Below are 26969 nucleotides of genomic sequence, written 5' to 3'. Positions count from 1 at the left end.
AAAAGCATGAGTCTGTCTGCATGGACCCTTTCAAAAGTGCATGTTTAGTACATATAGTTTAGTACACCTAGCTCATGCAAAGAGTGAGAAATACTCCCAGGTGATCATGCCCTACATATTGACATGACCTTTGCTTGCACAGCTGTGTATACTGGGCTTTGTAAAGCTACCATTTTCTTTCCACGCCAGTAGTACCTGACTGGCAAATGTGGCTCTAGAAGGGCTTTGTTGAGAAATTCAAATAGAATAACAATTTGAACCTGAAGAGGACAGAACCCTTTTTTTTAACCCATCCAATTCTAACTTGCTAGTCGTTTGATAGGCTATAAATTTTGTGGAACGAATATGAGATCTGTTGTTTCAGATTTGAGATTGGGTGCCAATTCAAAGACTTCCTCTTTCATTAAGAGGCCAGACATTGTTATCCTTCATTGGTCTGTATATATTTAAAAAGTTTGATGCTGAGCGAAACAGCACCCAACAAAAAAAGTAAATTTCACTTTAATTGTATTTCCTAGATCTAATTGTCTTTTTTCTTTCCTTTTCATGTTTTGGAGAGCCTGTCTTATATGCAAAAGACAACTAAAAATGGTTTCTATTTTTCTTTATTTACAGGATATATTTGTATTTAGACATGAACTTGCCCTGATAAGAATATCTACCTTCATGGGTTTAATAATGCTGATTGGAATTACGGGACTCTTTTATACTCAGTTGACTGGTATATTCAATGTAAGTATTTTATTCTTTCCTTCAGAATAACATTTTCCCCCTGTGCATGTTGTTGTGTAAATGCTTAAAAGTATGCTAAGCTGTATATTGAATAAAAACATGTAATTCTTTACCAGGCACAATCTATAATGCAAAATATCAACAAATATGAGAACTTGAGGTACACTCAAGACACAACCAGACAAGATCATCGGAGATTTGCAACTGGGTTTTTCTTTTTTTACATATGGCAAATGGAGCCACAGAGTGGGATAGTGGAGATGATTTGGATCAGAATTGTAGCAATGGGGAGTTGGGGAAAATTATAGTGTGGGGAGGGTGGGCAGTTTCAGCCAGGAAAGTGGTATGAAGAGAAATGGCTTATGCCCTTCTGCAGTGACACAAGCCTGGTATATAAAATTGGCATTATTTTTATTTTATTTTATTTTATTTATTTTATTTATACCCTCCCCAACTGGCTGGGTTGCCCCAGCCACTCTGGGCAGCTTCCAACACACACACACACACACACACACACACACACACACACACACACTAATTAAACATCAAACATTCATAGCAACAATCAGATCCTAGATAAAAAGTCACAATAACTTCGAAATAAACAACCTAATAAAACAAGAAGAAATAATGCATTATAATTCAATAGTAAACAGATGTATGTGCATCTGCCGCTAAAATGGAACTCAGTAAATTTAAGCCGGGATCTCCCTTCATCTCATTTCATTGTCCTATCAGTTCTCCCTCAAATAGTCGTGAAAGTAAAATAAAAATGGTAATTGTGTGATTTTTAATGTTTGTATAAGAAATGGGAAAGCTGCTCTTAAAAAAAAGATGTAGAAGAAAAAATAACTGGGGCCTAAATTTTAAAATATTATTATTTATTGAATTTATATAACACCTTATACCCAGCAATTTCAGGGCAGTTTACCAAATAAAATCAAGATATAAAACCACAAAATATATAATAAAAATAAAAACAACAACCCAATAGCTGCCCCCCCCCAAACCATTTTAAAAGGGCATAGGATGTAAATCAGACGAACCAATGGCCTGGTTTAAAAGGAACATTTTTGCCTGGTGCCTAAAGGTGTGTAATGAAGGCACCAGGCGAACTTCCCTGGGGAGAGCATTCCACAGACGGGGAGCCACTGCAGAGAACAGGGGGTGGGAGAACATCCTGGGAAAGGGAAGACTGAGGGAAAGTACCAAGGAATGGAACTAGAAAGGAGCATGACTGCAAGGAATAGTTTAAGGTGAGAACAGGGAGATAAAGAGCAGCAAAGTCTAGAATCAGTGTCAGAAAACCTTATTGTGAGGAGATGTCATAACTGTTGTGACACAGGCGTTAAATCAACGTTACATTTCGAACAAAAATTAAAGCTGGGAAAAGTAGCAATATATATTGCAACGATCCAAGTGGGAAAATGGCCTGATCCACATGTCACACCAAGCCAACATGTGTTCCAGGAGAGGAGATCTAAACCACTTTTCTCTATCCTGGTCTTTCTGCTGCTAAGCTCAGCCAGTGACTTGGCGTAATGCAGGCATAGGCAAACTCGGCCCTCCAGATGTTTTGGGATTACACCTCCCATCATCCCTGTTAGCTAGGGATGATGGGAGTTGTAGTCCCAAAACATCTGGAGGGCCGAATTTGCCTATGCCTGGCTTAGTGTGTCTTCTGAACAACAGGCTCATGGTTTTAGCTCTCTTGAGATTTGGCATGAGCTGTGTAAACCAGAGGACAAACTTGTATACAGCTTGTGGTAAGCCTGGATAGAGAGATAAACCACAAGCTTGTATTTGGACAACGTGCTAAGCAAAGTCACAGCTTAGCACAGTGCAGAAGCAGAAAGATTTGGGAGGAGCAAAAGTGACTGCAATCTCCTCCGGAGTAGCCTTTGCAGTAAGCCATGGTTTGTTTTAGAACAACTAGCCGACTTGTGTTTGCTTTGCACTAAGCCATGGTTTGGCTTAGCATGACAAGCCTCCTATTTTGAGGAGCTGGACCAATGCCCTGGTATGACAACAGGAAATAGACTTCTTTGTCTTAGATTTCACACAGAGAGATTTTGGAATAGAATGGTACTGAAAGAATTACACATAGGTGTCAAAGGTGACGCGAAGACTCAATATTTCATTGAAAAAATGGAAATACTTGATTTAACATATAAAAAGAATGATATTTAAACATAATAGGAATATGTCTTAGGAAAACTCCAAATCCATACTCCTATTATCCGTGTCCTGAAAAGATTTTGGAAACTAATATCAACCAAAGTGCATGGGTTGCTATATGGGAATTTTGATGCATTCCCAAGACCCAATGACTGCCTTATGGTTCCTGTCCTTTTATTTTCATGCTTGTTTTGTTGGTTTGATTAGATCCCTTGATCTGTATCTGGCAAACCTCATGCAGGTGGGTCAGTGAGAAACTTTCAAATGGAGTACATTTGCTTCTGATTTTAGGCATTTACGGCTGGTGAAATAATTTCCCAGTATGCTAACTTTCAGTTCTTGTTCTAAGCTCATCAGTATATGTTACCATCTTTCATCTGTGTTGAATTATTGTTTTGTATGAATATGTACATGCATCCATCATGTCATTAATTACTGACACACCTTCTAGTAACTTGAATTAAGTGAGTGATAATTTAGAATGATGAACATGTACTATATTATGCAATGACAGAATGTGAGTTGTGCAAGATAACCTTTTTCTTTCAGGTGGCTGGAATTTAGGGTAATGCTCTTACTGTTTGATTTGCCAGTGGTTTGCAAACAGAATGTTTTTTTACCAAACTCTGGGTCTTGATTTGGACACACCACTTGTCTGGAGCATTTTGCCATTTCTCCGTGTGTACAAATGGAAAATCCAGCTTCCCAGTGGCTGCTGGAAGGTAACAGGATAATCACTTAAGCAGTGATCCTCTGATGTCATTGTGGGAGGCCAGTAAAAGCGGATTATCTGTGACCCAGATAAAATAATTAGAAATTACTTGGACACTTACAAATAACTGATCTACTAATCTCATTTCCAAAGTTAAAAAAGGTCTGTCTCTCAACATAACACTACCAGATGTTTCAGTTGAACTGCATCCTTTGAAGAGACTAATCTGAAGCCTAATTTTAAGGATTACCTTTGATTGTTTTTTATTTAAAATTCTAAACAGGATGCATTTTCATTTTTCCATATGCTCTTGCAAATGATTAATAGAGTTAAAGGATTTTTATAAATAAATTTAGCTCATACCCCGACATATTATTCAGTGAAAGACACAAACATAAATATGTCATTATGCAGGTGACATATTTTGCTTTTTGTACTGTTTACAATATAATTTTCATTTCTCCATCTGCTAAGAAAAAAATTCCGAATACATTCTCATAGTTTTGTTTAATAGGTATTTTGCTATACCCTTAACTGATTGTGCACTGACATTAGTAATTTGATTAATGCTGCCGGGGCTCCTTGTTAATTAATTGTTTTAACTGTATATGATAATGTGATGGCACTATTGGAACATAAATACTGAACAGTTGGGTGGGAAGATAGAAAAGTTCACTTTGTTTATAATGGCTTGAGAAGGAAAATAATAACAGTTAGTGGATGTAGAGGGCTCGTGTTTATATTGTGCATTGGTTATTTTTGTACATTATTGCTTGCATTTGACACAGTGCTATATATCATCTCCTTTTTTAATTTTGCATTGTGAATTTACACTTGCCTGAAAGCAAAATTGGTTAACAATTGTAGGGTTCTTTTTCAAATGCTCAGGCTGAAATTAAACATGATACATTATCTGAATGTAACTCTCCTACATGTTGCATATTCCAGTTTGCTGCTTCAGTGTCTGTTACTTACAGATGCAGAATGCCATACATTTAAATAATATGCTGTATATAACTTATTTAAATTTTTGGAAAACCATAGGTAGGGATGTGGCTGTGTGGAAGAAGCAAAGCCACTATATATTAGAAAGGTTAGTAACCATCAAAACCATGTGACGCAATTGGGTTGCCCATACAGCAACTGCAACATTAACAAAAGAAAATAAATATTTACATATTGTAGCAAACTCTCCAGAATTCAACATTCTTTGTTACATATGCCTTAGAGGAAGTATGTGAAGAACACCACTTGGAAAGCTACCATATGGCTAATGAAATCAAATACATGGTCGCTTTCATGGAGAAGGGTGACTCTAGGTTTTGGGTTCAACTGGAGTCTATCTTTCTAAGGAGGGCTCCACATATAGAATCATAGAATTGCAGAGTAGGAAGGGACAACAAGGGTCCAACCCTTGCAATGGGGCTTGAACCCATGAACCATGCTCTACTGACTTAGCCAGCAAGGAAGGTCATATGTTTTGTCCCTTTTGGAAACACAGATTCAAGTCCTTGGATTGGATAGCAAAACATTTCATACTGACCATTTTCAAAGGTTGGAAAATATGGACTGGAATACTTACTCTCACTCTGTCACCTTTAATTTCTATAGCATAAAGGTAAAGGGACCCCTGACACTGCCGACCTTCTGACCGGCAAGCCCTAGGCTCTGTGGTTTAGACCACAGTGAAACCCGAGCAGCGCACGAAAATGCCGTTTGCCTTCCCGCTTGGAGCAGTACATAATTATCTGAACGTGATAATTATTTGAACGTGATAGCCACGTTCAAATATATAAAAGGATGTCACATAGAGGAGGGAGAAAGGTTGTTTTCTGCTGCTCCAGAGAAGCGGACACGGAGCAATGGATCCAAACTACAAGAAAGAAGATTCCACCTAAACATTCGGAATAACTTCCTGACAGTAAGAGCTGTTCGACAGTGGAATTTGCTGCCAAGGAGTGTGGTGGAGTCTCCTACTTTGGAGGTCTTTAAGCAGAGGCTTGACAACCATATGTCAGGAGTGCTCTGATGGTGTTTCCTGCTTGGCAGGGGGTTGGACTCGATGGCCCTTGTGGTCTCTTCCAACTCTATGATTCTATGATTCTATGATTCTATGATTATCTACGTGCACTTTGACGTGCTTTCGAACTGCTAGGTTGGCAGGAGCAGGGACTGAGCAATGGGAGCTCACCCCATCACTGGGATTCGACCCCTGACACCGCGACCTTCTGATCGGCAAGCGCTAGGCTCTGTGGTTTAACCCACAGCACCACCCGTGTCCCTGTAGCATATCGCCCTGCTAAATTTGGAGAGTTTACTTCTGTTCTCCAAATATATTTATAGGCTTCACTTGATGCTCCAAAGGTCTTTATAGACTTTGGGATTTCTGCAAGCATAGTAGATTGCTCATTGTTGGTGCATTGAAAAGAATATAGGACATAGTTTCTTCTACTTGGTTTTTCTGGGCTCAAGTACATTAATTTACATCAAAGCCAGCAATAAAGTAGGCTTCTACCAGACAATTAACACAGTTTGAAAAAGAAATCCTGGATTACACTGGGATAACTGGGGGTCTGGCTTTCAGCATTTATAGCTGGGTCTAGGAATCAGTGACAGGCCCTAAAGATTTCACAAGACCTATGTGAGGAAAGGAATGGGATATTACACTTGAAATAGAGAACCGGAACTGGAGGTGGTACAAATAACATTATAAAAATATAAAGTGAAAGAGCAGTCCATAAATTTGATATACAAGGAAATTGTCCTTAATGTGGCCTGGAATATCTCCTGCATGTTGGCAGGGCTGGTAATAGACTGGGATGTAGATATGCATGCATTGGGCATTTCCCGAGTTCACACTTTTTGGGTACTGATGTTTCAAGAAGCCAGTTTCAGTAGACCCACCCTTCTCCACAATTGATGCTCATGCACACATAAACACACACCTTGATTCAGACTTGAATAATAGACACTGAGTCCACTAACAGCAGCCACAAGGTCTGTGATAGTATGCAACGGGGGGAAATCAAGAAGTGAATGTAGATCAGTGATACCAGAGGGTATGAAAAGCAAACAGAAAAGTTGCCTTTGGGCAGAAAAGAACACTTTTGAATCAGTTTGCTATATGTTTATTAACTTAGTTAGCAGAGCAGAGCATTGACAATCACCACCACCAGCATGCACCCAACTCTGGACACAGTGAGTTGGTTTTTGAGGTCTGCTCCTTTTTTCAGAGGCACCTAGCCTTTGGTATGGACAAATTTACCTTGGCCTTCCAATTTGTCACGGAAATGTGCTTTGTTTAATGATCTAAACTGATGGAAAGGGGTTAAGTAAACTTTGTTAAAATTATACATGCTCAGGGTTGTCTTAAGTAAATGCTGCGCCGGGGTGCAGAGATCCGCCCGGTGCGCCCCCCCCCGTTGCCCAGTCCCAGGCATGCAGGAGGGCGGAGCCAGCTGGCTGCCTCAGCGTCTCACTGGCTCAGTTGCCCCTGAACACACGGTGCAGAGCCGCTCGTAGCAGAAGAACCCGCCACGGCGCTCTGACCGATGGACGGGCTCTTCCCTGGACTCAACTCTCGGGCCTCGGACTCACAGCCTGGCATCCCTGAGAGCCTGGCGCCCTGGGTGCCCTCCACCCCTAGCGCCTATGGGTAAGACGGCCCTGTACATGCTTAAAATTATAACTATATAGATTTCTAAATCTATCTATCTATCATCTATCAATCTATCACCTATCTATCTATCTATCTATCTATCATCTATCTATCTATCATCTATCTATCTATCTATCTATCATCTATCATCTCTGCTAATATACATGGAACATTTACTAAACTGCTCTTGCACAACTTGCGTCCCCTTCAAATTTGGAAAGGATTCTATCCTGTATACCAAATGGTGAACCATTTACATTTTTGTTCTTTGCAATATTTCTCTCATTGCCCACTCCCATTTCAGTGAACGATGGTGGTGAACGATGACTTGGTGCTTTCATTGTAATCAGCAGGACTACCTCTGCACAGAGAAGCTTGGTGTGGATTGTAGTGTTTACTTTTAGGGCAACTGGGAAACTCTACTCCAGCTACAATCATAAAACAAGTTACACATATAGTATTACAGTACTGGAAGGTGTGGTTTCAAAACTTCTGCTTAAGTAGCTTTTTCCTAAAAATCTCTCTTTTGCTAGATGCCTAATTGATTACTATCATAATTGTTGCTATTTATTAAATCACAAGGCCGTCTGCAATATAAAAACTCAAAAATGCATACCATAGTTGCAAACAAAAGTAATACCTCTCCCACTGTTTGTTTAATTAGTCAAAGGCCTGGGAAAAGAGGAATGCTTTTGCCCGGCACCTGAAGATATGAAACAAAGGCACCAGGCAAAATATAAATTACAAATACAAAAAATTGTCCTTAGAATATTAAAAATTGTATCATGTTTGGCTCAGTAAAATTTCTTTAAAGGAAAGATTGTGAAGAACAACTATTTAACATAAAACAAGTGACTTATCTGTAATTGGAAATAATATTCTGATCCCTGTTACATACAGTGTTGATTTCTTGGTCTGTAATAGATACCAAACATTTTCATATAACAACACCAGACCAGAGCCTGGAACAGCCATATTGTAAAATACTTATTTATGGAGATGAAAAGCATCTTATTATAATTAAGCAAAATATTTTAATCATATGCTCAATCTGATAATCTATTAAATACTGTTTTGATTAGTTTAATAATTAGGGCTTTACTTGTTTTTTCAAACATGCTAGAAATGTAATCAAAGGCAGTATTAATCCTTATAATTAAGTTTTAGTAGAGCAACAATCAGGATCAGGGTAGGATGTCAGCATTCTTCTAAGACAATAATGGTCTACGTCTACATATACTGAAATATAAAACAATTAAGTCATGTATGGTTTGTGTCAGATTTGCCCTATATTTTTCTTCATAGTGGAATTATAAGGCCTTTTTTTTTACCCTATTAGCTTTCTCAGCCTACTCTTGTTTGGCTCTTTTGAATTAGTTGATTATTTATTTACAGGCATATATACTACCCAATAAGCAATAATTTATCATTTGATAATTTAATTTAATCATTTATGTATTAACATTCTTTTACACCACTTTTCCAGCAAAGTGGGTAAGATAAAAAAACAATTTTTAATGATTTTTTTTTTATTTGGCTTGGGTGTTGTACCATATCAGAGGCACTGTGTGACTTACAGCTGTTTAAATTTCCCATTGAACTGAATGGGCATTGTGGAGGGCTAAATGATTTTGTAAATTAAATTGTCAACTTGAATCACATGGTAGCCTTGAAATGGAATTGAGACATATTTGTTCCAACGTGGGAAACTGATGTAAACCTACTAATTTTTTGCTTTGCATGAAAATAATGCTTGGCTTCAAATAGCTGAATATCTAAGAAATCTTAGTGATTTCAGACATCATGAAAGGCACGTACTGTACCTTTATTACTAAAATCTCGATGCCCTATGTTGTCTGTCCAGTCTGTGCTACAGTGCATTTGTGGAACTCTTTTATGAATGAGGGGTTCCCTGTTGCTTTTAATGTTAGATGCAGCTTTACTCATGAGAATGGCCCAAGCTTCAACTGGGAACATGCATTTGCATCTATCGGTGTGCAAAGCAAACAGTTTTCAGACGCAACACTGCCATTCTTGATATGAGATTAACCATGCATGTCTACTCAGAAGTAAGCCTCATGGAAGTTCAGTGGGACCTTAAAGGTAACCATTAGGTCCACTTGTGGCCGATTCTGGGGTTGCGGCGCTCATCTTGCTTTATTGGCCATGGGAGCCGGCATACAGCTTCCGGGTCATGTGGCCACATGACTAAGCCGCTTCTGGCAAACCAGAGCAGTGCACAGAAACGCCGTTTACCTTCCCACTGGAACTGTCCCTATTTATCTACTTGCACTTTGACGTGCTTTCGAACTGCTAGGTTGGCAGGAGCTGGGACCGAGCAACGGGAGCTCACCCCATCACGGGGATTCGAACCGCCGGCCTTCTGATCGGCAAGTCTTAGGCTTTGTGGTTTAACCCACAGCGCCACCCGTGACCCTTCAGTGGGATCTACACCTAGGTAAATGGCTATAGCTCTAAAGAAGCTGTAGCTCTAAAAAACAACCACCCAAAGAATAACTTTGGCTCCTGTTGTTGTTATTATTAAATTTGTATATCATCCAAACCTGCAGATGTCAGAGTGGTCCACAACATAAAATCACAGTATGAAGAGAACACAAAATATATAATAAAATCAAAGACAACTCAACAATCCCCCCTTCCACAACACATTTTAAAAGGGCATAGGATGTAAATCGGATCAGTCAAAGGCCTGGTTAAAGAGGAACATTTTTGCCTGGCACCTAAAGGTGTATAATGAAGGTGCCAGGTGAACCACCCTGGGGAGAACATTTCACAGACGGGAAGCCACTGCAGAGAGGGCTCTGTTCTTGTGTTGCAACCATCCAGACATCACACAGAGGAGGCACATGAAGAAAGGCTGATCTCCGGGTCTGCGTAGAAAATGTGCACTGCTAAACAAAGCTACAATGTTGTTGCTATTTGCTCCTAAATTATTGTAGCAGTGTATGAAGCAAAGCTAACATTGTACTTCTATCAGTGTGGAGAACCTTTGGCCCTCCAGATATTGCAGAAATGCAACTACTATTTTCCCTGGCCATTGGTCGTGCTTGCTGTGGTTGATGGGAGTTGTAATATAAGTCTGGAATATAAGGCTAAAATCCAATGCAGTTACTTCCGTGAGCTATATCAAAGTTTATTCCACCTAGAATGTGCCTGCAAAGTTGTTTTAAGTTATAGCTCTTCTCCATTTTTTTCTACCTTGTGAATATTTTTCTGTTGCCCAGAAATATGCTGGATGGGGCTTAAAAGTGCTAGGCTTGTATTTATTCAATGATTTTTTTCTTATAGGAATATCCACCCTGGAACCCAAATCATATCCATGTGGGTTTCTTGGGTAGTTATTCATGCAGGCACTGATCAGACTCAGATCTGCTTGGTGGCCTCAGTCTAGCAGTACAGTCGTACCTCGGAAGTCGAACGCCTTGCGAGTCGAACGTTTTGGCTCCTGAACGCTGCAAACCCAGAAGTGAGTGCTCCAGTTCGCGAACGTTCTTTGGAACCCGAACATCAACCGCGGCTTCCGATTGGTTGCAGGAGCTTCCTGCAGCCAATTAGAAGCCACGCATTGGTTCCTGAACATTTTGGAAGTCAAACGGACTTCCGGAACGAATTCCGTTCGACTTCCGAAGTATGACTGTACTCAGGCTAGAGTACTGAAAGCAGAGTTGTTAACAAAACATAATTTGATCTATTGGGTATTTATCTATATAGCTCTATAAAGTACATGGAACTTTAGAGTTCCAGTCTCTGCTCATTATCCAGCATAATCTTTACATCCTTCTTGCTGGCACCCAGTTATTCCTCATCTTTCACTTGTGCATTTATGAGTTCTTAAAAGAAAATAGTGTATTTTGTTTGCCAAGTACTCCTCTTCTAGTACCCTGTTATCTGGGCTCTCCATTTTCCATTTTCGTCAGTCGTAGATCTGAGTTTCCTCTTGACTCATTTGTAGAATACATTAAACAGCACTGGGCCCAGCACTGGTCCTTGAAGAAACCTGGTGGATGGCTCCTTCCTCTCTGACAGTTCATTCATTGCCATCTGGAGCTATTGAACCAACTTGGATCCATCCCATGAAATCTCTTCGGGTTCAGAATCCTCAAGCAAGCTGATGAGTCAATCACTTGAACTTTTTTTCAAAACAGTTTTTGATAGTTGCCTGCTACCATATCCAATGCTTCATCTGGGAAAATCGGGCAGTAATGTTTTAGTCTTAACAATTCCTACTTTCAAATATTCCAAGCCTTGAAGATCTAGGATTAATCAAGAATGTTTAAGTATTTAACTACTGACATTAAGATGAAAAGCAACTCGTCTACCAGGAAGTGCTCTTATTAAGTGAAACAACAAGAATTCCCATTTGCCCACTTCAAGCTGTGATCTCCTGAGATGTACTGAGCTAAGCAGGGTCATTCTGGGTCACTATTTAGATACAAGACTGCTAGAGAAAGCTGAAACGCCACGGGAAATATTGGCAATTCAGAAAGTGAAACATACCTTCTGAGCTCGTATTGAACCAATCAATATTGTTAAGGGCTGCTGTATAGCTGGGATGGGAGATATAAATGTAACATAGGCTTTGCCCATCTGTACCTTCTTACAAGTAGAGCTAAGCATCTAGACCTTTCCTCTTGTTCAGAATAATTGTTTAATTCTTACCTACATTTTCCATTTATTTTTCCCACGTTGTCCGAATTAACTTCACTTCCTGCCTTTAAGATGCCTTTATGTCATATCGCTTCCAAAATGTTAAATGGCGAATGCTGGAGGAAAAATTTTCTTTTGGCAGGGATCTAAACATCCTGGGCATAAGCAGAAGCCATTTCTGTGCATGTGTTAGTGGCCATTGTTTCTCCTAATCCTATACTTGTTGCTGTTATTTATTAAATGTTCCCTCTGGAATGTCTCTGTCATCAAGAACAGCTTGTGGAAGGAAGAGTGAGGAGCTAAAGGATGAAAACTGGGTGGATTCTGGCATTCTGTATGCAACTGTTAGGATCCCAGTCTTTTTTTAAAAAAATACTGGACATTTTAACCTATATATTCCCTTTGACTCAGTCTGTGTGTAAATATATATTTCCTTTTTCACATACATAGGGTTTTTTAATTAATACTTTTTATTAGTTTTCAATCACAAACCAATAATAGCCTCATTATAACAATACCAATTTATAATACAATTATTAACAACATATGTTCAAATACCGAATTCTATAATTTAGGTAAAGTGGCCTCCCACGTGCTAGATTTCATGAATTGATTATTTGCTTTATTTCTGCATTCCAAAATCTTACCGATTTCCTTTGCATTCCAGTCATAATAATAATCCCTCATACAACAACTGCAATATTAATAACTTCTATTCGTGTTGACACATTAAATGATTCATAAAATTGCAAGTGAGGAACTCAAACTATATCCTTGTTCTTCCTGTGTGTGGCAATTATTCTGTCTGTGGTGTTTCTTCCTGTCCTTGTAAGATGTTATGTCTTTCTTTCCCATGGTTGTTGCTGTTATCCATCATGCCTTGGGTGGAGCTGATATCCCATTCTGTTGTTCCAGAAATTTATCCATTGCTCCATGCTTCATTGTTTTTCAACTTTAACAACAGCGGCAAAAGTCACTCTGTCCCCAATGTGTATAAATATATATTTCAACCGCTCCCCCCCATGCCATATATATAATATATGCAGACAAAATTAAATCTTCCCATATCTGATTTCCAAGTCTTAGGATGACTGAGGATTGAAACTTGCCGTATTCTTCTGTGTATAAGACAAGGGTTTTTTATTTTAAAATATTGTTAAAAATTTGGGGTTGTCTTAAACAGGGTAATTGCATGGGGGGCGGGCGATTGTTGGCAGCCACGAGTAGGAGATATACAGCGGCAATTGGGCGGGTGACTGGTGTATGCACCAAGGGCTGTTTGGGATTGGCTGTTGTTGCGGCAATTGGGCAGGTGATTTCTGGCTGCGGTTGGTGACTGGGCAGACAATTGTTGTCTTTCGTGAGGCATGCGATTGGCAGCTGCGTTCAGGCGGGTGACCAATTGCCGGCAATCACCCCCCCCAAAAAAAAACCCAAGTCTGGACATTCCCCCCCAAAAAAACTTAAGAACTCTGGGAAGTCTCCTGCCATTTTCTTAATTTGAAGTCCCCCTAAATAGGGGGCGTGTTATACACAGAAAAATACGGTATTTCTTTTTTCCTTGAAAGCAACTTGAAAGGAATTGTGGTTGAACATTAAGCGGTGTTTCCCGCAGCTGATTTTTAAAAGCTAACCATGGTTAGCTATGGCTAGTAAACTATGACCTAGAGTTTGGATCAAAGAACAAGCTGCTTTTAAGGGAAAACATAAAGTGTCATTTCTATCTGCAGAGGAAGGGGAAGCACATGTTACCATGGTTTGCTGTGGCTTGTGCTAAACCATGGTTTAGTGTGACAAATGAAGACTGCATGCAGAGTGCACTAGAAAACACCCTTTACTGTTAATGGTATCTGTTATGAAAATATAGGGCAGGAGAAATTTTAGCGCAGTTACAAGTTTTACACTTTATATAAAAGAAGACTACACAAATTAAAACTAAACTGACACCATATTCTGCACTTGCTGCTGAATTTTTCTCGAATACTTACACATAAACAAAACTGTGAATGGCAAAATCTTGCTATGATTTAGACTGTTTTACAAATCTAACTTTAAACAGCCCCTGTATCGTCAATGCAGCCCCCTCATCCCACAGTGATCCTGGACTTAAGGTCCCAAATGATCAGGGCCTTCATATGGGTAAAAGCAACTTAAAAAGGGGACACCCTTTTAAGTTACCCATCCTTTGTGATGAGACACAAATGGGGAGGGGGAAAACATTCCACATGGAGGGGGCTGTTTTAGGAATGATATTTCAATCCTTTTACTTCCAAATTACTGGCTTGACTTTCAGTTGCAGTCCAAAAACATCACATAAGGTAAATTAGTTCGCTCCACATTGAAAGTAGATTTCGCCCATCTGCTTGGTAGGAGAACTTTGCAGGTGGACGAGAGACAAACTTGCTTTCATGTGTTCAGCTGTCTCCATATTTAACTTTCAAAGAGCAGTAGTTTCTTTTCTCCATTCCTCTATTCATGGTGTTCAGCTGAGGTTGCTGAGCAGCCTTTTTGAATATCAAATAGGCTATTGATAGTCCCATTCAGATTCCGAAAAGAAAAAAAAAAGATATTACAGGAATAGGGAGGTATTTTAAAATAGAAGAAGTTCTGAATTAGCAAAATAGAGCAGCGTATCAGTTTGGCTTTGAAATATGGGCATGTTTTATTGCAATTTATTGCAATTTGGTTTAATTCTCCCCACCCTAGCAATGTGGTCAAGCTTTTTTTCGCTTTTTGTACACATACCTCTTTATTTACAGTAGGAACACAATAGGATTATTGCAGTTATATTATTGAAATTATACTATCATGTATTGTTCTTTTTATCCATTTGGCTATCTACCCTGTTGTCTCCTTGGGGCTCATGGAAGACCATAATCTTCACAGTACAATATCTGCTAGAAAGAGCATGTGAACAATTGCACAATTAGCTCTCTAATACAGAGGGTGGGCAGATTTTGGTCCTGTCAATCTATTTTTTACTAGAACCCCAAGATCTACCAGTGAGAGTCAGGTGCAAAAGTTACATAGTTAGGATGGGAGAACAAGATTTCTTTGAAGACTTCTTGAGCTTAGGAATTTCTTTTCAATACCAGAGCTGAACTGACCTTGCAATCTTTGCACACAAACATCCGCTCCTGGTGTGCTTTCTGTTCATTCGAGCAGCCTAATTTTGGTGGGGAAGTAATTTTGTTACTTTTTTTGCTTAAAAAGAAAAATGATCAAATGGGAGTCAGAAATCCTTGCTTCTTTACTACAAATCATCTAAAGGTCTACAGGTAGATTCCAATTTACGGGTAACTTCTGCAACACCCCTGTATTTCTAAACTTCTTCATGCCACATTACCAAATAAGTGATAAAATTCACTTGGGCTGTAATCCTAGACAGCCTTATACAGAGACCGAGGAAGCACAAATGCTGGCAGAAGTTTTTGCTTATGTTTATACGGTGTTTAATCTTCACCCACCTGAGCGGGCAAACAATAAATGCTGATTTCTACTGGGTGATTGACATTCAAAACCACTTTAAGACTGTGACCTTTGCTATGGGAAACTTGTCTTACCACTGGTTTTAAGTGGTGCTATTCATATATCTGTTCTCTTCAGGGGAGCAAGCTCTTATCTGACGGAATGCCTGGTTTTAATAATTATTTTAACTGCATGTTGAATCTAGTGAGGGTAAACACCCATCTGTATTTAGGTATTTGTAATTTTGAGAGACATATTGCTGAGGTGAACCCTCTCCCATTGTCCTTTATTGCTAGGTGTTTATTCATCTCACTCACATGACATTCATTTTATGTTTTTTTGCACTGGCTTTGGCTACAGAATAATATCCATATTCATACTATAAGACGTGTTAAATATCTCTAATGCAATTAGAAGAGGGGTCAGCAAACTTTTTCAGCAGGAGGCCGGTCCCCTGTCCCTCAGACCTTGTGGAGGGCCGGACTATATTCTGAAAGAAAAAAAAGAACAAATTCCTATGCCCCACAAATAACCCAGAGATGCATTTTAAATAAAAGGACACATTCTATTCATGTAAAAACACGCTGATTCCCGGACTGTCCGAGGGCTGGATTTAGAAGGCGATTGAGCCGGATCCGGCCCCCAGGCCTTAGTTTGCCTACTCATGAATTAGAACATTGTATGTATGGTCTTTTATATATACATTTGCAGGAATAATTATTTTGCAATCTTCATTGTGCGAGGGAATACTTAAAGAATGTCTTCTCTATAACAGGACACTACAAGCATAGAAAAACTGGCAAACTGTTGCGAAGACATGTAAGTATCTCTGTTTTGATGTGCTAAAGGCTTAATGGGGGGGCCTATACAGTTAAAGGTTGTCTATTTAGGAAACTCTGAAGGCACCGATGAAAGCCTTGCATGCCCTGTTTTGCCGTGATTCGTATGACCCTTTAGCGAAAAAGAACACCAGACTATTCTTTCCTATCTAAAGCCATCAAAACTCCCTTTTCAAAGCACGGGCTCTAGAGAAAGTTTCTGTTTTGTTGGCAAACACTGTGCGGATCACGAGGGCTGCCGTAGCTTTAAGGCTGCCTTTGGTTGATACAGATGCAGTGCGTGCTTCTCATAGTTAAATCTCATCTGCATGCTGCAGTGAAAGGAAAGCTGCTCTTGTAGTGGCTGGGATGCAATTCATCAGAGTCAAGTAATGGCTCCCCAGCCAACCTGCATTGTTCTCTTTGACTGAAGTGCACCATGGGAATGCTGTCTTTCACTAATAATGCTGTCGTCTGTAGATCGAGACCCCGAAAGCCATGGCAGCAGACCTTCTCAGAAGTTTTTGGCACTCGCTGGAAGATCCTGTGGTTTATTCCTTTCAGGCAAAGGCGACCACTGAGAGTTCCCCACCACTTTGCCAATCACGTCTAAACAGATGGATGGTGGGCACAGATGGGTCCTCCATGCTGGAAGTGTGTTGCAGGTTTTGTGATAATAGAACCATGACAGTCCTCAAGCCAATTAAAATCTACCCACCAATCTTAGACGTCACAATGTGCCCCAGGCTTTATTTAATAATAATGATCTTGATTCCGTATTGGGATTAAATGCACATTTCTCTGTTTACTTTTAAAGTGTACTTACTTTCAAATTAGCTTTTTAGAGGAATTACTTTAATATTTGAGGTTAATAACAAACACAGCTGATGTACAAAGTTATGACCAAAATTGTTTTTATATTGGACAGTGTGATATGTTTTACATAGATGAATAGGTTTCAAAAGTGTCTTGCCTGCCTTGAATTTTTTCATTCTTTTTTTAAAAAAATCAGTAATACTTACTAGTTTATGTGGCGAGACCCGTTTCCTGCTTACCTGGCTTAAAATCCACAAAGTTGTCTTTTATTTATGATGCATGATATCAATCGAACAGTTCATCTCTAGAAAAGGGTGGCATTTTAACACTGGGGTTTTTTTAAAGCAAGGGCAATTTTGTGTCTTATGTCCTCAGTTTTATATATTTAAAAAGTGTCTTTTGTTCCTGTGTAAAAGCAAAGCAGAAGAATTCAGCCCACTGTTAAGTCTAAAAGGAAGAAAAAGATTCTTTTCCTGTTTTTTGTAAATGCAATAATTAGCCCTTTGTGGTAGATGTGTATTTTTAAAAATTAGGCATGATCGAGTCAAAGTTACGCATCTCTTAAATCCTAATTGGGCGGGGGGGGGGGCATGTGAGCCACCTGCCCATCAGTTTCCTGAATGGTAGCTGTGCTAGTCTGTTGCAGCAAAAATATCCAAAGGTCTTATAGCACCTTAATGACTAACGAATTTATTATGACATGTGTTTTTGTGGGTTTTGGCTGCAATCCTCCACACATTTACCTGGGGGGTAAGTCCCATTGCACTCAATAGGACTTACTTCCAAGCAGACTTGCAGAAGACTGCACTGCTTAATTTTGGCTGGATCATACCTATAGGTTTTACCAATCGGTATAAAATATAGCTAATATAAACATATAAAATACTGTGTTGTCACTGAAATAATACTTGTTTTGTATAGTCACTGCTAGAAATATATAGAATTTAAATCACAAGCGTGCATAGGTTGGGTAATATATGTGGGAGATATTTTTAAAAATAGTATTTATATATAGCAAATATGGATGTTAAAAAGATAAACAATAGTTAAGTGTGTATGAGATGGTAGTAATTTATTAAACTGCAGCTGGTGATTAAAAGCGAGATGAAGCGGGCATACCTATCCGGTAATATTAGACCTGATCAAACGGTAATCCGAGTCAAAGATCTATGTTGGTGTTGATTTCAGGTTTATGTCAAGTACTAATCAGCAGGATGGGTGAATTCTTTAAAATAAAATAAAAATTAGCAAGATAGCTCCCCATTAAAAGGATGCTCCCTATTCAGAAGGCTGATCCAGAGAAACAGTTCTGAGAAATGTTGTGTAGATAGCAGCAGTGCACTAAATCAAGGACAGCATCACAGTTTGCAGCAAGAACCCTGGCTTAACCCCAGTTGTACTGCTGGTAAAGAAGCATTGCTGTCCTGGTGCTTTTCCGCCTTATCGTATCTATTTCCTTTCGAGTGCTGTTGTCAAGCAGTTCAAACGTTGTGTCGGAACCGTCCCGAAGTACAGCGTGTGTGCAGCTCTCCCTTCGGTGGCGCGCTTTTGAGCCTTTGTGCTGCTGATTGCTGCATGACCAGCCCTATCAGACAGGTGGCATTGGCAAAGGAAGCAAACCCCTTCTGGTTCTTCAAAAGTTGCCACACGCCCAGATTTCAGCATAAGCGCTTTGCCCATGGAAGCATGATCTGTGCTCCCACTTTTGCATATAAAAGGTGCTCACCTGTGCAAGCAGATTTTGCACCCCAGCAATCTTCAGCCTAGGTGGTCCTGGGCAGGCAAATACTGCATGTGGTTAAAGTGACCCATGTCGGTTAGGAGATCTGTCCTACAAAATCAGAACTAGACATCCTAAACTGTATCTCACAGAGATGTAACTTGATTATAAACTTGATTACATTGTGGCTGCTAGCAGATACTTCCAAGTAAGTAAGAAAGAAAGAAAGAAAGTGCAGTTTTAGTGCAAGCAAAGAAATGGCCAGTCCTTTCCTCGGCCCCCTTCCCCAGCTTCCAGCCTCTTCTAAAAATGGGATATTCTGGTAATTCTGCACGAATCGCCATAAAAATGACAGCAATTATTTCATGTTTTGAAATGTCCCTCTGGTCTTTTCATTTTGAGAAAGCCTGCTGTTGGGCTTTTAGGAAAGTTTAAATAAGTGACTTAATATAAATGTTCCATGCAAATTGATTAAGAAAAGAGATGAGCTACCAGTCTTCCAAAAGTCACAAAAGCCATTCAGATTTTTGACAGAATCAGGGTACACATTTCCCTTTTAAGGAACACAGTTCTTAATTTTTTCCTAAGATTGTTTGTGCACTGGCTTCCGTAACTCCATTTTAGCGCCTTTTAATGTCAATTGGAACAGTTGCTCTATGCAGTTATGTTATTGCTATTATTTATTTTGAAAATCAAATTCGGGACAGAAGCAGTAATGACATCTATTAAATGCCTGTTTCATTCTACTGCCCAAGGTACTGTTATGAATGCATGCCTTTTGTGCAAAGTCCAAATCTAAGATAATTTTGAATGCATCAGAAAAACAGTCCCAGTCATTCTAAAAGTTTCTATACATACTATTCGAGGTTGAGATATCCTTATTTCTCTTGTTCTCAAAGTGCCCTCTCTTGGTTGAATTATGTAATGACAATGGTATTCCACCCTCGAATAAAAATAATGTTCTAACTTCAGAAAACAAGATTCAGGGTATTTTTATGTGTCTCTTTTTCATACTCGAGTATTGAGATTTGTGCCAGAAAGTATGTTTAGATTCTGATGCATGATGGTGCAATAAATGTCTTATATTACCTGACTTGGAAAAACAGTCCCTGTGTATCCAGAAAAGAAAAGAAAAAACAAAGAGCTCATTCTGGCACTCAGATATTTGCAGGTTTTTTTGCTGACATATCTAGTAATAAACCTGTCTGGAGTAGTCAATATCTGCCCTTGCAACATCATCTGATGTGTTAGAGATTAAGCCTTTGTCAATTCTCAGGTGGTTAACTCCTGCCAGTTCTGCATATACTGCTACAAAATCCAAGCAGACCATGGAAATGCTAAAAGTTCAGTGAAATGTTGTAAGCTCTCTCTCTATCTAAAATTAAGTGTCCACCCCCTAGTAAAATGTTATGAAATTATCAGTTCAAAGGAACTGGACTGGTTATCTGCTCTGTGATATTACCTCCCATTTCATAATGATAGATAGTTCTGTGGAGTCACCTCATAACCACTAAACCCCAGATTTAAATCCTAGGAAATGCTTTTCCTGGTGGATCTGAAACATAACATTAGGATAATAAATTGAGAGATTAGTTGGAAATAAATGTGTTTTAATATGACAAGGGCAGCTGCTTAGCTTTCTACTCTTATTTTGCATCTGTGCCGTTTGTTTATAATCTCTTAATTTTTGGATGTCTGAATTGAAGTAGTTGAAAAGTGCATAATGTTCATGCAATGCTAAGCATTAATAATTGTAAACGAGGCAGTTGGCGGGGGTGGGGGGAATGCCTGCGATCTGGCACCTAAAATAATTAATGGCTGTATAAATGTATTTAATATAAGAATCAGACTTTAGGCAGAATTTATTCATTTATTTGATTAGGAAATATATATATATATTAACACCTTCAATTTATCATTCCATTCCAATATCATTAGGGTAGTTACCAACTAGATTTTGTGATGATGTGTCCTGTAATTTTAACTCTTTGTTCCCTGACTGAAGCACACTTTTGCTTACAAAGGGTGATCCTAGGATGCCATACAATCACAGAATTGTAGAAATGGAAGGGGGCACAAGGGTCATCTAGATCAACCCCCTGCAATTCAGGAATCTTTTGCGTGTTATGGGGCTTGAACCCACAACCCTGAGAGTAAGATTCTCAGGCTTTACTGACTGAGCTATCCCTAGGTTAATCAATGAGTGAGGAGACTCAGTGAGGCCTAGTTCAGTTATTGGCAGCTGCCTAAAGGTGGGTGGGAAGGCTCACTGGGCGGATGTAATGACAATGTTCAGCTGCAATGATTGCTGAGATTCCTGACCAGCATATTCATTAGGACCAAGTAAGAGAACAAAGGCTACAAACCTCACCTGTCGATGGAGACTGGGCACTGCAGCCATACCATCTGGGCCACAGCCAGTGGTGTAGCATGGGTTGTCAGCACCCGGGGCAAGGCAAGTAATTTGCGCCCCCTAACCCGTGGATTTGCGCCCCCTAACCCGTGGATTTGCGCCCCCTAACCCTAACCCCCAGATGTTGCGCCCGGTGCGGCCGGCCCCCCCTGCACCCCCCACGCTACGCCACTGGTCACAGCTCACAGTCAAGTCTAGAGATCTGCATGGGCCTCTGTTTCCCCTCCGGGCAGCCTGCAAGTTAGGCAACGCTTTGGAGTAGGGTTCCAAATGTGTACTGCACATGTCTGTTGAATCAGGGATGCATGTAGCAGCTCCTACACGTGTGATTTGCTACACATGCACCCTGCGCAACATGCTTTCTGCACACATTTCACGGGGCGGGACAGTCCTATTGTACTTTGTGTTTACCTCACCATATCAGTGTGATAAATCACAAGAGGTTCCTCCCTGAATTTTTAAGAGATCTGATCTGGAAATGCCCTATCATGTGCACTGATTGAACGATAATATTCCCCCCCCCTTCTCCTATTCTAAGCTATAAAATTAAAAGAAAAATGTTTTACCATAATGGCAAAATGGAGGACAGTTTAAAATTTATACAAAAACTTATACTTAACTTTCTGCATCAGTAGAATGAAAACCACCCTTCTATTATTTCTTATATGTATAGTCGGTGCCATGGGGCATATTTGCAACTAGAAATAGCACCCCAGTCTTGAAAAAGATTTATTGCTCTACACTTAGTGCTGAGAGATGTACAGTGTGCTATAAGAGCTAACGGTGCTCTGATGTAAGTCTAGCTTTATGGCCATGTTCCCATATACATCCATTTCATTAAAGGGATGTCAATGGTATGTAAAGCGAAGAATTCACAACTAGACTTCCTCCATTGTTTTCATCAGCTTGGGAGCTTTATACAGCCTTAGAACTGGACTTGTCATGTCAGTGTATGAGGATAAATATATTTACAGTTCTATAATGTGCAAGTTAGGTTTCAGAGCATATTTTCAAAAAACCCAGAACTCCCTGTAAATTCTCTTGCTCTGGAGATAGACCAGGTGCAGCTTTGCGTAGACTCCATAGACTAGGGGGATGTTCTGTTTCTTGGACATAAGAAATCTTCTCCCTACGGCCCCTTTTAAAAATACTCTACAGCTTGGGTTGGGTTGTTAGACATCGAGATCTTGATGGTATTGGGAGCTACTGTAGACCACTGGATTTGAAAGGTAATTCCATTCCAAACATAGGTCATGGACTTATGGGACACTTAGTCTAATGCAGGGAAACCAAAATGCTTGTTTACAAAGCTATTGTACTACCAACCTTACTGTATGCTTGTAAAACATGGCCCACTTACAAACGCCATCTCCAGCTTCTCGAAAGATTCCATTAACGGTGTCTCCAAAAAATCTTACTCATCACTTGGGAAGACAGGCGAACCAATATCAGTGTACTGGATGAAGCAAAGATCACCAGTGTTGAACCAATGATTCTTTAACATCAATTTCGTTGGACCGGTCATGTTGTGCGGATGCCTGATAATTGTCTTCCAAAGCAACTACTCTATTCCAAACTTAAAAATGGAAAGCGTAATGCTGGTGGGCAATGAAAGAGGTTTAAAGACAAGGCAAATCTTTAAAAATGCAGTATAAACACTGACAACTGGGAAACACTGGCCTGCGAGCGCTCCAGTTGGAGAAGAGCCTTTACCAAAGGTGTCATGGACTTTGAAGACACTCGAACTCAGAATGAAAGGGAGAAACGTGCTAGGAGGAAGGCACGCTTGGCAAATCCACACCGTGAGCAACTCCCACCTGGGAACCAATGTCCCCACTGTAGAAGGACATGTGGGTCCAGAATTGGCCTCCACAGTCCCTTATAGACTCATCGTTAAAATCGTGTTTATGGAAGACAATCTTATTTGGCTATGAGTGATCGCCAGAGAAGAAGAATCCAGGCTTAGGTGGAAGTAAACCCTGTTGATGTAAGCATTGGCACCCACCATACTTGAGCAACTTTTTAAGGGACCCAGCAATTCCCACACCTGGCACCATGTCCCAGGGGGCTCCATCCCAGTGCTTCAGGGCATTGTGAAAAATGGAAAGGGTAGCTCGAGCCAATCACTCGGCACTGCTTAGAATGCATTTCCTACCATCGCCTCTCCCCATGGCTAGGTCAGCCTAATAGGACCCACTGATGGAGGAGCAGAGTCACCAGAGGGCACTTTGCTCCAGGCCTATGACAAACCTGAGACCAGCCCATTTGGGGGTTTGCCCCCCAGCAAGTGTGTTTCATTTTTCATATACAGTATACATACTCCTCTCTACCTCACACAAAACAAGTTAAAGATTGGAAAATAATTTACCCAATAAGAGTACTGTGTCCATTTTTTGTTTAATCATCACACGGTATCTCAGCAAACAGGTTAATGGCAAGATAGGTTGAAATGGCAGAGAAGACTTGATTGTGCAAAAGGCATGCCCAAAATAATGCAAACTGCATTTGATGGTACCATTGATAATGGTATTGACAGTGCAAATTCCTAACACGCCCCAAAGCTACTCAAATGGTTTAGTACAAACCAGGAACAATATGTTTATTCTATAATATACAAAAATATATGCTGCAATTCTAATGCAAAATGGGGTGTTTTGCTATAGTAAATCAGATAACCTATTCTCACACTAGCAATATTAATTTCAATTTCTGGGAATCAACAAATGTTTGCATACAGAGGCACCACACAGATGACCAAAGCAAGCTTAATGAAAGATCTGTAGAGTTTTGCAGTTAGAAAGTTTTAGATAATGAAAAAACGCAGCATTAAAACTTTTTGCTTCCAGTGATTTAAAATTGCACAATCAGAAATGAAATGATTAAAAGTTTTCACTTTTATAGCTAATAGTTTTGTATTGTGGATCAGCATTAAAATATGCCTCTGTTGTAGTTCAGGAGGAAATAACTGCAATCTATGCTAGGAGTAGCAGAAAGCCGCTCTAAAGAGAAAATAACGTAGAATAAAAACTGGGTGTAGTTCAGCATCATTAAAACCAATGGGAGTTTGGCCATGTGAGCTGTATCTTTTAGGCTCAACCTTTGAACAAGTTATTTACTGTGCAATCCTATACACAGGGAGACTTATTCCCAGGTAAGTAAGAGAAATAAACAGTGCTGCAGTACAGGGCAAATAAAAGAGAGCTTACCGTATATCTAGCAAGAGATACTGGTTGTCCACACCATTCCCCCATATATTTTTGGGGATGAGATTTCAACAAATTGAATTATACTTCTGTTTAGCCAACATCTGCCTCTGGCTGCTAAAATCCTATAGCAGGAGGGACAAAAGCTGTTTCCTCTGACCTGACATACCCAAAAGACGGGATAGCTAAGATTTCCAGGTAAAGCAACTTTCTAAAGGGAATGTGTATAGTATTAGTAATTGTGGAACTTAAAGCAGCCAGCACCTGCTGGTCAAGGATCTGAAGGTCTAAAGTTTTGGTCTGGTTTATGGAAATGTGGTTATAGGTTCAAACCAAAAATTTCTCTGAGAAGAAGTAGCAGATGTTTTGGATCTTCAGAAGAAGCATGTCTTTACTTCCCTGTGTCAGTGAATATGAGAAACATGTGTGACGGCTTGATTTCTCATGAGCTGCTATGTTGTAGCTTAGAAAGGTAATGTGTAAGAATTCCTTAGGATACTTCCAAATAATGTTTTTCCTCTAGGACTGCTACAGATCTATGACCCAACATTAATGGCCATTTATTGCTGTGTTGTAGTTTCACACTGAAGCTGGATAAATCATTTTACAGTGGTACCTTGGTTCTCAAACTTAATCCGTTCCGGAAGTTCGTTCCAAAACCAAAGCATTCCAAAACCAAGGCGCACTTTCCTATAGAAATTAATGCAAAATGGATTAATCCGTTCCAGACTTTTAAAAACAACCCCTAAAACAGCAATTTAACATGAATTTTACTATCTAACAAGACCATTGATCCATAAAATGAAAGCAATAAACAATGTACTGCAGTCACACAATCAATCAATTAATCAGTAGCTGAACTGGGTTCCACTCAGTCACAAAAACAAAAACTAAATAGCAAAAACAGACAGACCTCAGCGTAACACTCAAACCAGAAGTGTAACACTCAAAATGGAGAATGTTTGGATTCCGGAAAAAAGTTCACAAACCAGAACACTTACTTCCAGGTTTGCAGTGTTTAGGTTCCAAGTTGTTTGAGTACCAAGGCGTTTGAGAACCAAGGTACCATTGTATCTATATCTAGAAGTATCTATGAAGTGGTTCTTCAGCAATAACTGCTCTTAACAGAAATGTAGAATGGAGCTGAAAACTGCTTGAAGGTACCCTAGGTATGGGATTTCCTACAACCTAGCCCTGTTAAAACTCAAATCATTTCCTTGTTGTGTCTAGCACAATCTCATTGCCTGCCATAGAGTCAAACACATGTAATTGTATACACATTATCAAGACACAATGTGAAAATGTTACGCCTGAGGTTTCCAGAGGGTTGGTATTGTGATAGCTGCTTGCTTGGTTTTTTTTTGGTGGGGGGGGGGCGGAGGGTAAAACAAACTTAGTACTTTCTGAATATACTTGAAGCAGCTTTTCATTCTCTGTTATACTAAAAGTCATATGGTAGATCTCTTCTGACCAACTTCAACCAAAGTGCCATAATAAAGTATATTCTATTGTGGCGCAAATAATGTTTTGTAACAAGGAATTCAGCATTTTAGAGCATATCTGAGTGCCATCTTGGTTGTTGTTGTTTTATCTGTTGTACCAAGACTGCTACAAAACAACACTGAAAAATTATTTACATTTGGCCTTGTGAAGCTGTCTAGTACTTGAATTTGACTAATAAAAGATTACTGGAGAATCATATTGTGCTATTACTGTATAGTGATATATGTGTCTTCTTTATAAACAACATTTTTGTATTTGTTTTCCTTCATGTAACATCCCCGTTTTTCTTTACAAATTATGTTAGCAATTATTATTATTTACTTTTGTTAAGATGTCTTATGTACTGTATTTTGGGAAATCTTATTTTTTAAATAAACATAATTGTATGTTAAATTTCTCTTTTAAAATCAGGACACTGCCTGTAGAAAAACACACACTATTTAGCGGATTTTGCAGTACTTTGATATGTTCAGATTTATGAATCTCTTGAAGAAATAATTAAGCAAGCATCCCAGATACCTTCAAGAGTCACATCTACAGTGCACACATTGCTAATTATTTGCTGTATTTTTGTATAATTCTTATACATACAAAATAACACATTTGTGGTTTCATTTGCAAAATATAATGGTGACATAAACATGATGTAGTAGGTCTTTTTGTCACTCAGGTTTTTCTTTGTCAGAACCAGAGTGTATAATAAATAAAAGAGGGATGTCACACATAAATATTGCTTCCAAAGCACATAGGGCTGACTGCTGCTGGGGACTAAAGACTAGATTAGATCGCTTTAGCAAGGCACTTTTTATGTTCCTGTATTCCAATGTACTCTGCCATCACAATGACAATGTACACAGCAGTTCCCATGGCATATGCGAAATGTGTGATGATGTACAGAAGTTGTAGGGATTCTGTTTAGGAATCCTATTTCATGTAAACAAGCTATGGAGCTGGCCTATAGAGTACACATATTTGCTTTTGGTATTTTGGAATCCAAAGTATATTTTGCTAGGAATATGTTCCATATTCCCACTTGTCTGTCTACTGCATGGCTTCCATGGAAATCATTTGCAAGCTTCC

General features: G+C 39.4%; 1 protein-coding gene across 4 annotated transcripts in view; it reads left to right on the top strand.

The window, feature by feature from the left end:
- ZDHHC21 (zDHHC palmitoyltransferase 21) overlaps window positions 1–26085 on the top strand; it is a 48166-nt gene extending 22081 nt beyond the window's left edge. For all 4 annotated transcript variants that reach the window (XM_082205119.1, XM_082205121.1, XM_082205120.1 and 1 more), the window contains 4 exons: window positions 616–732; window positions 16192–16235; window positions 16715–21204; window positions 21382–26085. In XM_082205119.1, the coding sequence (XP_082061245.1) occupies window positions 616–732; window positions 16192–16235; window positions 16715–16847 (294 nt within the window). In that variant the 3' untranslated portion in view covers window positions 16848–21204; window positions 21382–26085. The remainder of the gene's footprint in view (window positions 1–615; window positions 733–16191; window positions 16236–16714; window positions 21205–21381) is intronic.
- The last annotated feature ends 884 nt before the right edge of the window (window positions 26086–26969 follow it).

This window comes from Podarcis vaucheri, assembly GCF_965113315.1.
Source record: "Podarcis vaucheri genome assembly, chromosome: 17".
Taxonomy (NCBI): domain Eukaryota; kingdom Metazoa; phylum Chordata; class Lepidosauria; order Squamata; family Lacertidae; genus Podarcis; species Podarcis vaucheri.
The sequence above is the reverse complement of the archived record's forward strand: the minus strand, read 5'-3'. Positions and strand labels throughout refer to the sequence as shown.